This window comes from Phoenix dactylifera, chromosome 18 (genome assembly GCF_009389715.1).
Source record: "Phoenix dactylifera cultivar Barhee BC4 chromosome 18, palm_55x_up_171113_PBpolish2nd_filt_p, whole genome shotgun sequence".
In the NCBI taxonomy this organism is placed as follows: domain Eukaryota; kingdom Viridiplantae; phylum Streptophyta; class Magnoliopsida; order Arecales; family Arecaceae; genus Phoenix; species Phoenix dactylifera.
In genome coordinates, this window is record NC_052409.1 from 6052440 (window position 1) to 6067555 (window position 15116).

At 39.3% G+C, this 15116-nt stretch overlaps 2 protein-coding genes across 10 annotated transcripts; one reads left to right on the plus strand and one right to left on the minus strand.

Moving 5' to 3' along the window:
- The first annotated feature begins 437 nt into the window (after positions 1-437).
- On the plus strand, positions 438-6372 carry LOC103714026 (vacuolar protein sorting-associated protein 55 homolog). Of its 8 annotated transcripts, XM_039115519.1 has the most exons (7): positions 438-636; positions 915-1001; positions 1086-1155; positions 5462-5553; positions 5673-5712; positions 5800-5884; positions 5970-6372. In XM_039115519.1, exons 2-7 carry the CDS (start codon positions 990-992, stop codon positions 6160-6162), a joined length of 492 nt encoding a protein of 163 aa, XP_038971447.1. In that variant the 5' UTR covers positions 438-636; positions 915-989; the 3' UTR covers positions 6163-6372. The 8 variants fall into 8 exon arrangements, with proteins under 8 accessions (XP_038971447.1, XP_008799354.2, XP_008799356.2 ...); XM_008801132.4 differs by lacking the exon at positions 915-1001 and having other exon boundaries at positions 439-636; XM_008801134.4 differs by lacking the exon at positions 915-1001 and having other exon boundaries at positions 440-636; positions 5389-5553.
- A 1483-nt stretch (positions 6373-7855) lies between these two features.
- LOC103714068 (transcription factor MAMYB) lies at positions 7856-14896 on the minus strand. Of its 2 annotated transcripts, XM_039115518.1 has the most exons (3): positions 14810-14896; positions 11095-12190; positions 7856-8502 (listed from the first exon to the last, which is right to left on the minus strand). In XM_039115518.1, exon 2 carries the CDS (start codon positions 12120-12122, stop codon positions 11136-11138), a length of 987 nt encoding a protein of 328 aa, XP_038971446.1. In that variant the 5' UTR covers positions 12123-12190; positions 14810-14896; the 3' UTR covers positions 7856-8502; positions 11095-11135. The 2 variants fall into 2 exon arrangements, with proteins under 2 accessions (XP_038971446.1, XP_038971445.1); XM_039115517.1 differs by lacking the exon at positions 7856-8502 and having other exon boundaries at positions 10912-12190.
- Positions 14897-15116: the final 220 nt, after the last annotated feature.

Consider the following 15116-nt stretch of genomic DNA (forward strand, 5'->3'; position numbering starts at 1 on the left):
TATTTATATAAATTTAAATTTTTAAAAAAATATTTATGAAAAAAATCTAAAAAAAAATGAAGGAAGGAAAACAAGTTTCTATTCCCTTCTCTTGCAAGAAATTAATAAGATCACAACCATCCATTCTTTTTCTCAAGTCTACCGGATGTGCTAAATAACATGGTAAAATTTAGGACCATGGTAGACGCATGCAGCCCAATCCCAGCCTATTTCATTGGCTCTCACGCCATTGTATCGATAAATCCGACGATTAGAATTAAAAGGTTTAGTTGTTAGGGTTTCGAAATGGTGTTCATGTGCTATCCGACGGTCATCAAAGTTGTTGACCGTACTTCCGAATATTACGAAACGGAGGGCCCACAAGAAAGTGGAGCCCAAAAGGTGCCACGTCATCCTTAGGTTGGTTAGTTTCCCTTATCATGGGCCCCTTCGGCCTTTTATTTGGCTCGTCAACCGGCAGGGGAAGAAGCCGGAAAGAACAAAGCCATTACAAAGCTCCGATGCCTCTGGCCGCTCTTCTATGGATTCAGGAATCGACCAACTAAACCCTAGATTCTTGAACGAGAGATCCCAAGACGAAGCCAATTTCTAATTCCCAAATCCCTTCCCGAGAATCCTAGCTTTTCTGCCGCTATAGTACGTGAATCTGTGCTCTTTACCACGTATTTTATATATATACCATTGAGATCATCTAGGGTTTTTCTCTTCTTCCATATTCTTCCTTTTTCTGATTGGATTTGTGAAAATATGTTAGAATTCTCTGGATTTTGGGCGGACAGTTTATGGCAACAAAAAATGTGACGATCTTTGCATTTGATAAGTTAGTTACTTGATCCATAGAGAAATCGGTGCCGTTGCTCATGTAGTTTTTCTTTAATATATTGCATTTTTTTACAATTTTCTATAATCCGCAGGAAAATCTTGCTGCATAAGGTTTATTCGTGTGCTATTGATTCTTGGGTCCATTTCTTTCATGTCAGTTTTCTTTGATGGATTGCATGGTAGTTTATTTCCTAAAATCTCGTTTTGATTTTTTTTTTCCGTCTTTTTGATAAGTTCTAACTATCAATTACTTTCACATGTAGATGAATGCCTCTCTTGCTTTTCTTCTTCATGCTTTTGTTTTGCTATTGGAATTTTATCACACCTTGAGAGGTATAATCTATGTATCAAATTCTACTTAATTACATGTATTATGATTTGTGGCTTTAAATTTCTTTAATGTTAATTGAGATTCTTAAAATGTTGATCATGATATAAGTAGCTAATTCTTTGTGCAGCTCATCAATTTAATCACATATTTATGCCTTTGCAAGGAGGAAAAGAAAACGAAGGGAAAAAGAAAATATTATTAAGAAGTCAGGTGGAACATCTACACTGCACCTAAATTTCTATGACCCACTTAGTCAACTCTGCATCAACACCACCTCACCCCAGCTACCAGACATTCGGAGTAGTTGGTCCTTCATTTAGACTGACTCTGAAAACGACATAAGAACTAGCAAAGCGGATCATTTCATTGACTCCTTCAGGTGAATGATCACATCTTCTGAATCCCTAATCAATGCACATAAGATTACCTATGAAGATGAACGAAATGGGGGAGAGTGGTCCATGTGCCATAACCTTCTTTTAGAAATTAATAATCAAGCTGCTTGCCATTAATTGTTATGGAGAACCTCAGCAAGAAACTTTGAGCTTAGCAAAACTAGGTTGAAATGTAGTCATGATCCATTCTATAATGGGCCTTCTTAGTGTCCAACTCTAATATAACACCACGATTTTTTTGCACCTCCTTTACATGGATTCATTTGAGAGTGATAAGGAAATTGTTCAAGATCATCTTCCCTTTTAGTAGTGCATTTTATCTATGGATGATATTGTCCATAATCGCTCAGAGTGTCACTTGATAAAATTTTGAGATCTATTGAGAGTGCTTGGAGTGATATTCCTTGTGCCATCTGGTAAAATGCATGGAAGAATAATCATAGTTTCTAATACACTTTGAAGAATTGCAGAAGGTTATTAATGTCATATGTCACTCTTGACAGAATAATGGCTACTTTCCTCTGTAAGCTTATATTCTTGTGTACCCATTGTCCTTTGACATATAGGTGAAAAGTATGAAAGACAGTCCCAGGACATAACTCATACAGTGCTTTCTTACACATGAAGTGATTGCTTTGTGTTAAGAAATCCAATTATCTGTACGTTTCCAAAATAAAGATATAGGCAGGTCAAAAATCTAAAGCCATAAAATTTTTGGAGATGAGACTAATTGCACAGAGTTACTATTAGAGCCTTCAAAATGCACCTTCAACTAGGGATTTGAATGGGCCAGGTCTCTATTGAACATATGCAGATCTGCAAACAGGACAGATAAATTGGTCTGAACAATATATTATCCAACCTGTAGGATGGTCGGATAGCATCCCTTCCTCATAGACCTAAGTGCTCAAATTCAAATGTGAAAGGTATTATGGCCAACGTAATAAGAGGCAATTCTGCTAAAAATTAAGTTCCAGCTTTGTACAATAATCCATAGACATAACCATAACCATCAATATTTCCCAACTATCTTGTGGTCGGCTTCATGAGTCCTCACGTGTCAATAATTCCCATTAGTGAAGAAAATACTAATTAGGTTCCATCTTCAAAGCCTTTATGAATCCTGTTAAATTGAGGTTGTAGCTTGAAAGCAAATACTGACTCTTTGAGTGAAGCTTGATTTTTAGGCTGCGAGGAAGGCAAAATTTTTGGTTGTCTAGGTAAGACACTCATAGTGATTTGGATTTAACCAGGACTTCAGGATGCATTGTAGTTTGGTTATTCCTTCCGAAAAAAGAGAATGGTCTGTAGGATTAGGTGTTCTTGATACATGTATTCTACGGCTTTGATAAACCAATATTTAAAGCTATTTTCTTGGGCAAATATTGGTGACTTTTGCAATATCTGTTGGTTTTTGGTAATCCAATTTTTTTAATTTTGGTAGTGTTAACTTTTTAAATGACTTGTCCAAAACTAATAAGTGATTCAGTTTTGTTTGATAAGTTATTGCGTCCTTCCCTGTCTGGTACTGTTTCTTTATCATTATTCATCCTCATTCCTTGAGCATTGTTTTGAGAAGAAAAGCATATATGTTCATTATTGTTACATTGGTATTTGTGATTTATGCTTCCATTGGAGATATTATTTCCCAATCTTCTAATGTATTTGCCTAGTAGATATGTTTGGCATCAAAATTTTGCTATTAGAGCTTTTTCATCAGTTATGGTGTCCCATCACAGTAACCAATCTTTTTGATTTGTTCTTTAAACAAAATATCTTAGTGCTCTTATAAATTTATCTGTCAATATTGGTCTTGTTAGTTTACAGTTTGTTCAGAATTTTCAGTTGACTATTGAGATGTTTCAATTGTTCCTTCAATCAAGCATGTAATGCAAATAGACATGGCATGACAATGAAATGGACTAGCAATGGTCATAGTAATCTCAAGTTACAATGTGCATTGTGGAGTTCAAGAATTTGCTTTGCATAGAATAGTAATGTTTGATTGTGTCCGTTTTGTGGAGGATGGGTAGTTTATGGGTTCAAACCGGAACTCTTGCCAAATTTAATGGGCTTGAACTTGCATTAATCTTTTAGTCTTCTGTCAGACCTTTGGTCATTCTGAGTTTCTGACTCTAAATCGAAGCATATTATTGTGATGTGGAACCCTGTGCTGCACTCCAGCTGGTGTAGGGGTTTAGATACCATGATCAGCACCTAATGTCCTAATTCTGAGGAACTATATATAACATACTTTTCATTGCAACTGGCCTCCAAATATATTGAACCTCCACTTCCTTGAGAATTGAATCTTTATTTTTCATGGGGTTGGAACTAGCATCAAGAAACTTGTTGAGAACCAACCGCCGTGAATTGGTACTCTAAGATGCAAAATTCATAACCTCCCACTTTATTATATAAGCTGGATATGTAGGCCCTTCATTAAAACAGAAAAAGAGTAATAAATTGTTCTTTATCTTGAATAGAGTTTAGAAGTGGTTGACAATATGGTTGGAGAATTTGGATGATGTCAAACACTATCATTGAAAATTTTTTTCAAGATCATTGTTAGAGTTGTCGGATCTTCTGACTTCAAACCTTGCTATATTACAACTTGTTCAGGAAGTAGTCTTAGGCACAAAAACCATTCATTGCTTAGGTCATACAGATTAAAGCATGGGTTCTAATTCTTTTCTTCCTTTATTTGTTTTTCATTTTTGTTTTTTTCCCTTTTCTTTTGTTGGCTGCAATGTTGAAACAAAAGAACATGAACACGAAAGTAACAAGCCACTCAACTAATATTTTCTTACAAGAGCTACTTTCTACAAAAAGTACTTGATGATGGTTGTCCTTGTCTTCTAGTGAAAATTGCACTAGCAGTTAGAAGCAATTGTTGTATAAACAATATAACAATAACTTGTTTCATAAGATCCACTAAGTTTTCAATATTACTTATTGTATTAAAAATGCATCATCTGGGGGACCCTGTAATCACAACTTTGATCAATTTTGTCATATTTTAGACTACCATTTTTCACCCCACATTAATGGTTCTTGTCTCTTGAGAATATATAATTTTCTTAGGCTAGCCAAGAAAATGATGCTATCTGGTCTAGCATGCAGTTAAGTAGTTCTTATGTAAAAAGGTCATCGTAATGCCACAACAGCTGGAAAAGGGTTCCTCCTAAATTTCAGTGTCCTTTTGATTATTATATACATTCTATGCTTGAACCAGATGTGATTTCATGGTTGGCCTCTTTATTTATTGTTGTCCTGCTCATTCTTGGAACTTCAGTTGGCAAATGCTTCTACTGATAGAGGATTTCCTCTTGAGGGAAAGCTCGGCAAAGAAGATTTGCAGAGCTGGGTAAAAATAGATTAGACAATTTTTTTTGGTTATCATATGGATTCATATTCTATGCCCCATTTTAGATGCTAAATATTTGTCATCTTACTTTAATAAAGATCTAGTAATGCCAATCAGGGCAGTAAGTGTGGCATATAAGTGAGGATGATATTTTGGATGTTCAGGTTTTCTCTCTCCTTTTTTTATCCTGGTCATGTTCACTTCCCCTGTTGCTCTTTTCCCTACTAATGTTTTGGTTATTGCAAACCTAACAAATTAAATATTTAATCTCTTTGTGAGTTATCAAGCATGTTATTGTGTTATTCATTTTTTCCTGACATTCAGCCACAAGTCTGCCCTGCCTGAATCTGTGTAGCTTAGAGCTGATGTTGATACCTTCTTTTACCTTCCATTTTTGAGTCCTATGGAGAATTACATTTTCTGTGTATATTTGTGGGTTCCAGCACACCGAATTATGTTTTCTATCTTTGTAGGTTCCAGCGCACCGATTCATTTAATGCTCAAATTTGCCATTCAGTTAGAGCTGTTTTAAACAAACAATGGCAGGTTTATCACGCAGCATGCTTGCATGCCTTCACACCGGACAGCTTGCCCTTTTGGCAATTTTAGTATCTAGCGGAATTGTATTACAAGTTTTGGTCAGTATATTCTCATTTCTCACCATTGGTTTTGTCTTGCTGAAATATGCTTTAAAATATAGCTGCTGCATTGTACAGGTTCTTAGTTCATCATTTTTTTTTTGTTTTTGATGTGTTAGGCATGTGCTTTATATAATAACTGGTGGCCAATGCTAACAGGTAATGGGATTATGCTCGTTAGCAATATAATTATCTCCGATGAATGAACGTAACTTTTTGGTAACAGTGTGACTGGTCTTGGTGCAGTAATAATGTACGTGATTCTTCCCATGCCGTTGATGTTCTTTATGGGATCCAAGAGCACCTCACTTATGTCGAGTGATGGAGATGGGTTCGTAATTCTTGAATTAATTACACCAACCTCACTAATGCAAGTGTCAATTTTATTTTTGACCATTGTTTTGCACTGATCGCAGCTGGGCGAACTTCACAAAGTTCTTGACAGGGGCTTCGGTGGTTGGAAGCATTGCAATACCCTCCATCTTAAAGCATGCTGGTATAATTGGTTGGGGAGCTCTTGCAATGGAGCTATCTTCTTTTCTGGTTTTTGCTGTGGCTACTTTATGGATGCTTCAGATGAGCAATGAAGATGGATATAGCATGCTCTGAGATTTTGGATGTAAATGCGTGTCAGTGTGAAAGAAAATGCTATTGCATTCCTTTACATTAAAAAGATCTCCTTTTCAGCTGAGATTCAACCTATTGATGTTGGAAGTATATATTTGTGAATATTTGATGTTTGTGGCACCAGACTTCTTATTCTTGTGGGTGCTTTTAAATTTGAATGCTAGGCATGGATTTCAGGTTTCACCATGTTTATGGTTTTGGGTCTTCTTTTCTCGATGGATTCGATCCAGATCATTTGGTATAACTATCAAAACTTTATTAGTTCGGGAAACTGACATCTTCAATGATGTCAGTTTTCAAAATGCGAGGCACAAATTTTAGAGTCTAATTTTAGATTTTATTAACTCGCTTCTTTCCTTGTTGGCTCTCTTTTTTATTTTGTGAAACCTTGAAATTCCGTCCTATTCCAATTGTAGGGATGCCATTTTTTATAAAAAAAATGGAAACTAAATCTCTAAAAAGGGTAAAATTTAAATGATCAAGCACAAATATTTGCGGTGGTTTAGCGAGAATGTGCAAGTTTGGAGAGCTTGATCGCAAAAGTATATGTGATTAAATTTACGAATGGGCCCTGTAACATTATAACTTGGAAACATTCACATGTTGCTTGGTTACATTGTTTGCTGAATAATTGCGTCTCACGCATGGTACACCAGACCAATCCGAATCGGACAGTACGGATGTATCAGTCCAGCATCGAAACTTGGTGGACCAAAAAAAAAAAATTATATCGTACCGTGTTGACACTGTATTAGTATGCCTTCCACACATTTATAAATATTTCATACTTAATAAACACAACTTTCCACACATTTATAAATATTTCATCCCTAATAAACGCAGCTTTCCACAATGCTAGTCATCCTATTACGTTTTAAAGCGAACGCTCTTTCAAAAAGATATTAAACAATTGTTTTAAAGATATTCTGCAAAAGTCTCAAAATTTAAAGATAATGTAATTTTCAGGTTGAGTTTGATGGTTACCGGACATACAAATAATTGAAAAGGCTCGAGCTAATTGGATCGCCTGCAAATTTAGTTGCAACTTGCCAGTCGACTTGCAGCCAGAGGTCCAGCACTACTATTTTGAGGACTGTAGCAACTCTAGCTGCCGTTCACATCTAGCTCAGGTTCGAGCTGCAGCACCTTGAGTGATGCATCCTTTCAAAAATAAAATTCTTTGTGTGCTCTTTAAAGCTGCTTTACCAACAATTATATCTAGAGGATCGTCGAAAAGAACCATCAAGTCCCTCTCCTCTTTGCCCCTCTTCAACCTTTTGATTTTGTTCCATCTTGTTACAAAAAATCTCAGTCATGTGGGAACGTTGCATTCTCAATTGATTTAGGCTGAGAAATAAAATTACCAACTTTATTCTATTCACGATGAGAAACAAAACAACAAAGTTCATTCTATTAATGATAATCCTGCACGCGTAGATAAAATGAAGTTAGAATGGAGTTCATTTCTTTATAATTGTTCTATTCATTTTAATTTAAATAGATCATTTGAAAAGATAAGGTTGGTGTTTTTTGTATACAGTCATGGGCCCATAAACCTAAATGTAACATAAGAAGTGCTAAAACAGATGTGTGTATATATCTTGATGCACGGAGATTATATATATATATATATATATATAAGATTCGTATGTTTGCAAGCAATCACGGGTTCAATACATCCTGTATTTGGGTCCATTCCATCGGGTGGCGGTGTCTCACTAGCCAGTAGTGATTAACTTTTAATTAAAGGATTATGCTAAATATTTTTGATGTGAGAACTGCAAAAAAGTGATGCGAGTCTTCGAAGGAAATGAATGCTGATAAATTTAACTGGTGGAACTGGTAGTTTTTGTTTTCAGGAGTCTCATGGCCAATATTTCAGTGATGATGGCTATCATATAAGATCCTGCATGCATTAACAGTTGTAGTTACAGCTTCTTTGAGTGCTGATCTCATGGATGCAGAACATGATCTTGTAAGTCGGATGGGGTGGAGGGAGAAATGACAAAATACTTTGCTAGAATCGGGAAGAATGTACTATCACTTAATGAAACAGGCACTCTCACTTTTATTGATAAGAAATCGATGAAGGCCGAGAATGTGATGGACTTCAGTTGATTCCCCACTGATCTGATCCTCGTGCTTCGTGTGTGCTCCGGAGCTAGATGGTGGAAATCAGACTGCCAGGGTCATTGATAACTTTCTCTTCAGGTGTTAGGTGTTTGAATCTTTTACTAGTTTTTGATGCGATAACTTTATTGTCTTTTGACCGGTGAGCCTTGTTCAAATTCATGGCAGACAGGAACTCAGGCAGAAGAACATCTTCAGTGCCAGTGACAGCAAAATGTGCAATTAGTGGAGCATGGCATATGTGCAACTTCAATTGTAAAGCTTTGATTTAGCGTAACTCGCGATACCTAACTTATATACTAATAAGAATTGAATTCTCTCAAACATTATTTTTTAAGAAAGAACTCCAAAATTTCATTTCTTAAAGTTTGGTGATCAAATAAAAGATCATCGTTTTGGACCTGGAGGACCAAATTAACTTGGCTGACCATGCAGGATCTGCTCATCAATTGCATATCTACAGCATTAGATTAAGTCACTGACATAATTTAGTTAGAAAATTACATCAAATTAACTAAACAAAAAAATCTAGCATGGATCATAAGATAGTTAAATTTTCTGTTGTATTTTCCTTTGAAGGGTTGAAAATTTTCTCATGTTTCAGAGATAATCTTCCAATTGTTAGGTTTAGTTTTAATGATAAAAGAGATCAAGACATCCTACAAACTGCTGGAAGTTAATTTGATCTATAAGTTATGGTTGACCAAAGCGCAAAAATAATTTCTTTGTTCTTTTCTTATCAATATCAAGCCATGACATACCTAGATGGTCATAGATGTGAGCCAACAAGAACAAACAAGAAAATTCTTCAGATTTAAGTTTGTTCTAGGTTTTTCTCTCTAAAATTTTATCATAATGAAAAATACACTTTTCATGAATTCAATGAAAAAGATTATATTGCACAACAGTTGGTATCACTTCCTTGTGCTAATACCTTAAATTATTAGCCAGATTAAAAATAAAACCAACAATCCAATGCTTGCTGGTGACTAAAGTGTTTTGTTTCTTTTTGCCAAGAAAGTTTCAGATGTGACCTGAGAATGTCAGTGTGTTCTAGGATTCCAACAATAACAGGTGGGTGAAAGTACAGAAAGGGTTTTTTACACACTCCTTCACCAATTGCTGAAGGAGCTGACGCATCGGATCCAAATTCATTCAGCAGTGTCTTTTCAACATATTGTGTTTCCATAACATTAATTAGAGAGAGAGCCCATATTTGAACAAAGTGAATTCAGTTCACACTTTGGTTTATTCAGCATGTTAACAATGCCTAATTTCTTCATTAGCAGCATATGCACTTAATTCACGACCGTTTTCACTTATAATAGGAAGTTTGATTTTTATAATTCTTCATTCAGCTCCTGACAAAACCATCAATTTCTGTTTACTGTAATTTACACCCGATAGAAATGTGGAGTCAAAAATTTACATTATTCCCCCCAAAAGGTATTTTTTTTATCCCTGCCTATGTTTTTCTTATTTCACCAATAAAGGGATAGAATCTGCACCTTTAAACTATTTACACTGTTGCTTGGTATGGTTATTTGTTCCATCCCAACATTATTATCTTTTTGGTTTCAGAAAGATTTGGTAGTACTAAAATAAGTACAATCAATATTCCAGAAGAATTTTTGATAACAAATATTTGCAATCATGAAACTCTAAAATCTAAATTCCTCACTGCTATAGTTCTAATGGCATTCAAAAGAAATGTATATGAACTTAAAGATCTAATTCAGTCCAAAGTTCTGCTTTTTTCTTAAACATTGTAAATTCACAACCCCCAGACAGCTTCATCAGTCTGAGAATGAAGTTACCAATGAGAAGATCTAAATTTGGGCACCCACACAATAATCAGGAAAACAAATTTGAATCAGGGTAGGTCGGCCTAATCGGATTTTTCCTTTTTTGTTAAACTCGCCTGTTTACTCAGCTCTAGAATGGATAGAACCCGTAGAATTAGCAAGCAAGATATCACAAAGTGCCATAGGAATCAAGGAACTGGAATCCCAAATCACCGAGCCTGCATGGTTGGATTTTTACAGATCAGATGACCTAGACTAAATCATGTGAGCTAGAATCAGCAAATTATTTATGGATCAGGCCCGTGTCAAGCCCATTAATTCCCTTAAAACAAACTCGGTTAAAGCTTGCAGGTTAGCGATTTGTTTATGGGTCTTTAAACATAAGGGGCGAAAGAAATAAAATATCCTACAAACAAAAGTTACTGAAGTTAATTAATAGGATGGATGATGATCAAAGAACCCAGCCTGAAGGTTTATCCAATGCAACAGTAAACCAAAAGCTTTTCTTGGCCGAGCAAAAGTAATATCAGAACATTTTTATAAGCTTAAACCAAGCCCAAACCCTGAAACTATTGATCCTTATAGAAGTGAAGAGAGGACAAGCAGTGGACTCGGGCCGGAGAAGTAAACGATGATTTTAGTGGTCTTGGTGCTCTATTTGGGCTCCTTATTAGTGAGGAATCTAATACCAAAGCTTGCTAGGATGCTTCAGATTATGGCATATATGGAGATGTGAGGTACCTGGTATAAGGAGCCCATTTGTGCATACAAGAAACCAAAGCCTCATTCGTCCTAGTATTGTTTAACTAGCATACAACATTTACACAGATTATAACAATATAGAAGAAAACCATTAATTTTGCAAGAATAGAACTTAAAACAATGTTATAGTTGTAAGAATCCGGATGAACAAAACTCTGTAATAATAGTTGTGTCTAATCCAACTAGAGCTAGAGGAGCCACCAGATGCAGGGCTTACCTCATCGGCGCCTCCATACCAGACCAAATTAGAGCAAGTCTCTATGTTTCAGAAGCTTTCGAGCTCCGAAAGTCCCTCTTCAACTCCGCAACCCTCTTCACACAGCAAGCCTTTGACTTCCCCGGCACCGCTGATGCTATCTTCTCCCACCTCATCGACGCATCCTTGGGGAATGCCTTGAGCGCATTAAGCAGTGCAAGATCCTCTGCAGCACTCCAGGTCCCACTCCCTCCCCCATCCTCCTTTCTCGATTCACCATTCTCTGCCAGAATTCCATCTTTCGAGTCCCCAACAATGGCGTCGACTCGCTTGTCCAATGGCTTCCTCTGCTTCAAGAATTGCTGGAAAGATTCCCCAGTTGCAGGCTTCCTCTCCGACAAGGATTTGGCAGTCTTGATCACACTATCCAATCCGTGCCGCCCACGGAAGGCTTCGGCGATTCTCTCCCACCGCTTCGGCTCGCCGACCGGATGCTTCAAGATCTGCCTCTTTAGAAGCTCGAAATCCTCATCAGTCCACTCCTTCTCTCCCTCCACTTCCTTGGCCGATCCGCTGCCATTAGAGTTCGGATCGCCGCTTCTCTCCTCTGGCTTCTTGGAGATTGGAGGACTGGAAACGACCGGAGACGAAGGAGGACCGGACGGCGGCGGAGGTGGCTGAGATCTGGGGCGGCGGGCAAGGTTCCGCTTCCGAGGCTCGTCGGGGCCGGAGCGGGCGGTGGGGGCGGCGGGAGGGTCGGGGAGGAGGGGGCCACGGCCGACGCGGGGGTCGCCGCCGGTAGCAGAGGGCGGGGCAAAGGGGGCGAGCATGAGGGAGAGAGAGGCCCAGGCGAGGAGGGAGGAGAGGGATGGGGAATGGGAGAGGGAGACGACGGCGAAGAGGAGGAGGGAGGCGGCGGAGAGGCAGGCGGCCGCGTGGAGCTTGTGGACTTTTAGGGTTCCAGCGTCCCCGTCGCCGGCGGCGGCGGCGCCCCCGACGCCGCCTCGGAAGAGGAAACGCGGCCGCGCCTCTCCTTCCACGAACTCCATTCCGATGTCTCGATAGATCGGGGCCCGCAGGGGAGGGGAGTAAGAGAAGAGGGTAGTCTTATGTCCAAGGAGGGTTCTATATACACCCCCCCTATTGCTAAGGACACCCCCCAAAAACCAAAAAAAAAATACCCAAACTAACCTTTAGTGTAATTACCATATTGCCCTTGAAATTTTCTCAGTACACCCCCTTCCTCCTCCTCCGTTTCGTTTTGAAAAGAAAAAAAAAACCCCCCTTAAACCCCTCGATCCATTTACATCGTTTAGGCGATCTTTGAAGGAGATTTAAGCCCCATTCGAAGCATGGACAAGCAACTAGTGATTTGGGACGAAGAATCGGCCGCAAAGGTACGTGTTCCACCTTGTTTCGAAATTTTTTTTTTTTCACGGTTCGTGCTCCGTTCGGCACTGGATCGCCGAACAAAAGGCTTCTGTTCGGCTGAACAGTGCCGAACAGAAGCCTTCTGTTCGGCTGCACAGTGCTGAACAGAAGGCTTCTGTCCGGCACTGTGCAGCCGAACAGAAGCCTTCTGTTCGGCACTGTGCAGCCGAACAGAAGGCTTCTGGTGCCAAATCGCGTGCCGTGCTGAATTTTGTGCCGAACAGATCCTCTGATTCATTAATTCTTGGTGATAAATTATTTTATATGTAGGGCTATGCTACAACCGAATCGAGTATAATTGGATCAGAATTTATACTGGATTACACAAGCGAATTTACAACTTACGAGGTATTATAATGTATTGTGCAATTTTGTATTAGTTTAGCGAGCTATTTTTACAACTGTGTACTTACATAAATTGTTTAATGTATAGATCTTCAAGAGTAGAGAGGACTTGTGTAATTGGTGTCGTGAAGCTGGGAGGCGAAATGGTTTTGTTGTTGTAATCAAATCATCCGATGCAGGTACCATTTCTAAGAAACCCAGAATTACGTTAGGTTGTGAGAGGGGTGGGACGTACCGAACCAAAAAAGAAAAGCGAATAAAGACTGCCTGTGGGACAAAGAAGTGTGGATGCCTTTTTGCATTAAGAGGAAAGAAATTGGATACTGCGGATGATTGGATATTACTGGTCGTATGTGGAGTGCACAATCATCCCGCTGCAGAGAATCTGGAGGGGCACTCATATGCAGGGAGATTATCTGAGCAGGAGACGGAATTGTTAGTGGATATGTCGAAGAGTTTGGTTCGTCCAAAGGACATATTATCCACATTGAAGGAAAGAGATGCCCTCAATGTTACGACTATCAAGACTATCTACAATGTACGTCAACGGTTTAAGGTTGTAGAGAAAGCCGGGAGGTCTGAAATGCAACATCTATTAGGTAAATTATCAGAGGCTAAATATATTGAGTGGCATAGGAATTGTACTAATACGGATGTTGTGCATGACTTATTTTGGGCACACCCTGGCAACATTGATTTGTTCCGTGCATTTCCCCGTGTGTTGATAATGGATTGCACGTACAAGACGAATAGGTATCGTCTTCCGCTCTTAGAGATTGTGGGGGTGACATCTACTGACATGACATTTTCAATTGCTTTTGTATACTTAAATTCTGAGCGGGAAGAAAGCTATACTTGGGCATTAGAGAGATTGCGCAGTGTCATAGCTGATGATGTTTTGCCTGAGTTGATTGTTACAGATAGAGACTTGGCTTTGATGAATGCAATTCATAGAGTATTTCCTACTGCTAGACATTTATTATGTAGATGGCATATTAGTAGGAATGTTTTGGCCAAGTGCAAAAAATTTTTCGAATTGAAGGAGAAATGGGATAAATTTATTATGAGTTGGAATGTACTAGTGCTGTCCTCCACGGAAAACGAGTATAATGATCGCTGGAGTGCACTGCAGAGAGAGTTCGGTACCTATCCAGATGCACTACAGTATGTGTCAGATACTTGGCTGAGCAAATACAAGGAAAGATTTGTTGGGTATCCAATTCACCCTAAGGACGTGATCTAGGCTAAAATTTGGAAATAAAAATAATCCTTAGTCTAGCAACAGAAAAAAAAAAAAAAATTTGGATTCGGCCCCATGGGGACCAAGATACATTGGGTCGGCCCCATGGGGCCGAACCAATGTATTTTGGTCGGCCCCATGGGGCCGACCCAATTGCAGCGGGTCGGCCCCATGGGGCCGAACCGAAGGCACTGGTTCAAAGAACCAGTGCCGAACGATTTGGGGAGGCGGGGGGGGGGGAGCTACCTTGAGGTAGTCGTGGAGGCGCCGGCGAGGTGCTCGTTGCTCGGGAGATGGCCGGGGAGGTGGTTCCGGGAGAAGCCGGCGAGGTGGTCGGAGATCGGGAGAATGCCGGCGACGAGAGGGAGAAGGGGGAACGGGGGGGTTTTGGGCGTTGGCGAGGTGCTTTGGGCGGAACAGTTCAAAGGGAGACGGAGGGGGTTTGGCCGCCGGCGAGGTGCTTGAGGCGAGGTTTTTTGGGCGGAAGGGAGAAGCCGGCGGGTGTTTTGGAGGGGAAGAGCGGGGTGGGGGGGGTTTGGGGGGTGTAGAGAGCAATTTAGGTGAGGGGGTGGGGAGGGTGGGGGGTAATTTAGGAATTTTTAATTTTTAGGGGTGTCCTTAGCAAATGGGGGGGGTGTAGAGAGTATTTAATTTTTTTTTAATTTTTGGGGGGTGTCCTGAGCAATAGGGGGGGTGTATATAGAACCACCCTATGTCCAGTGAGAACACTTCCTACCTTATGTCTCGGATGTCCCTGGCGCCGCCATCAGTCGATGATTGCTCCTCACAAAGCATGCTCATTTTTTTATTCTTCTCTCTCTTCTTCTTCTTCTTCTTCTTCTTCTTCTTCTTCTTCTTCTTCTTCTTCTTCTTCTTCTTCTTTTTTCTTTTTTTTTTTTTTTTTTTTTTTTTTTTTTTTTTTTTTTTTTTTTTTTTTTTTTTTTTTTTTTTTTTTTTTTTTTTTTTTTTTGCGTGCACGAGTACATCACTCCAGCGCCACCTTGATACCGGGCAAACCAGATAGAAG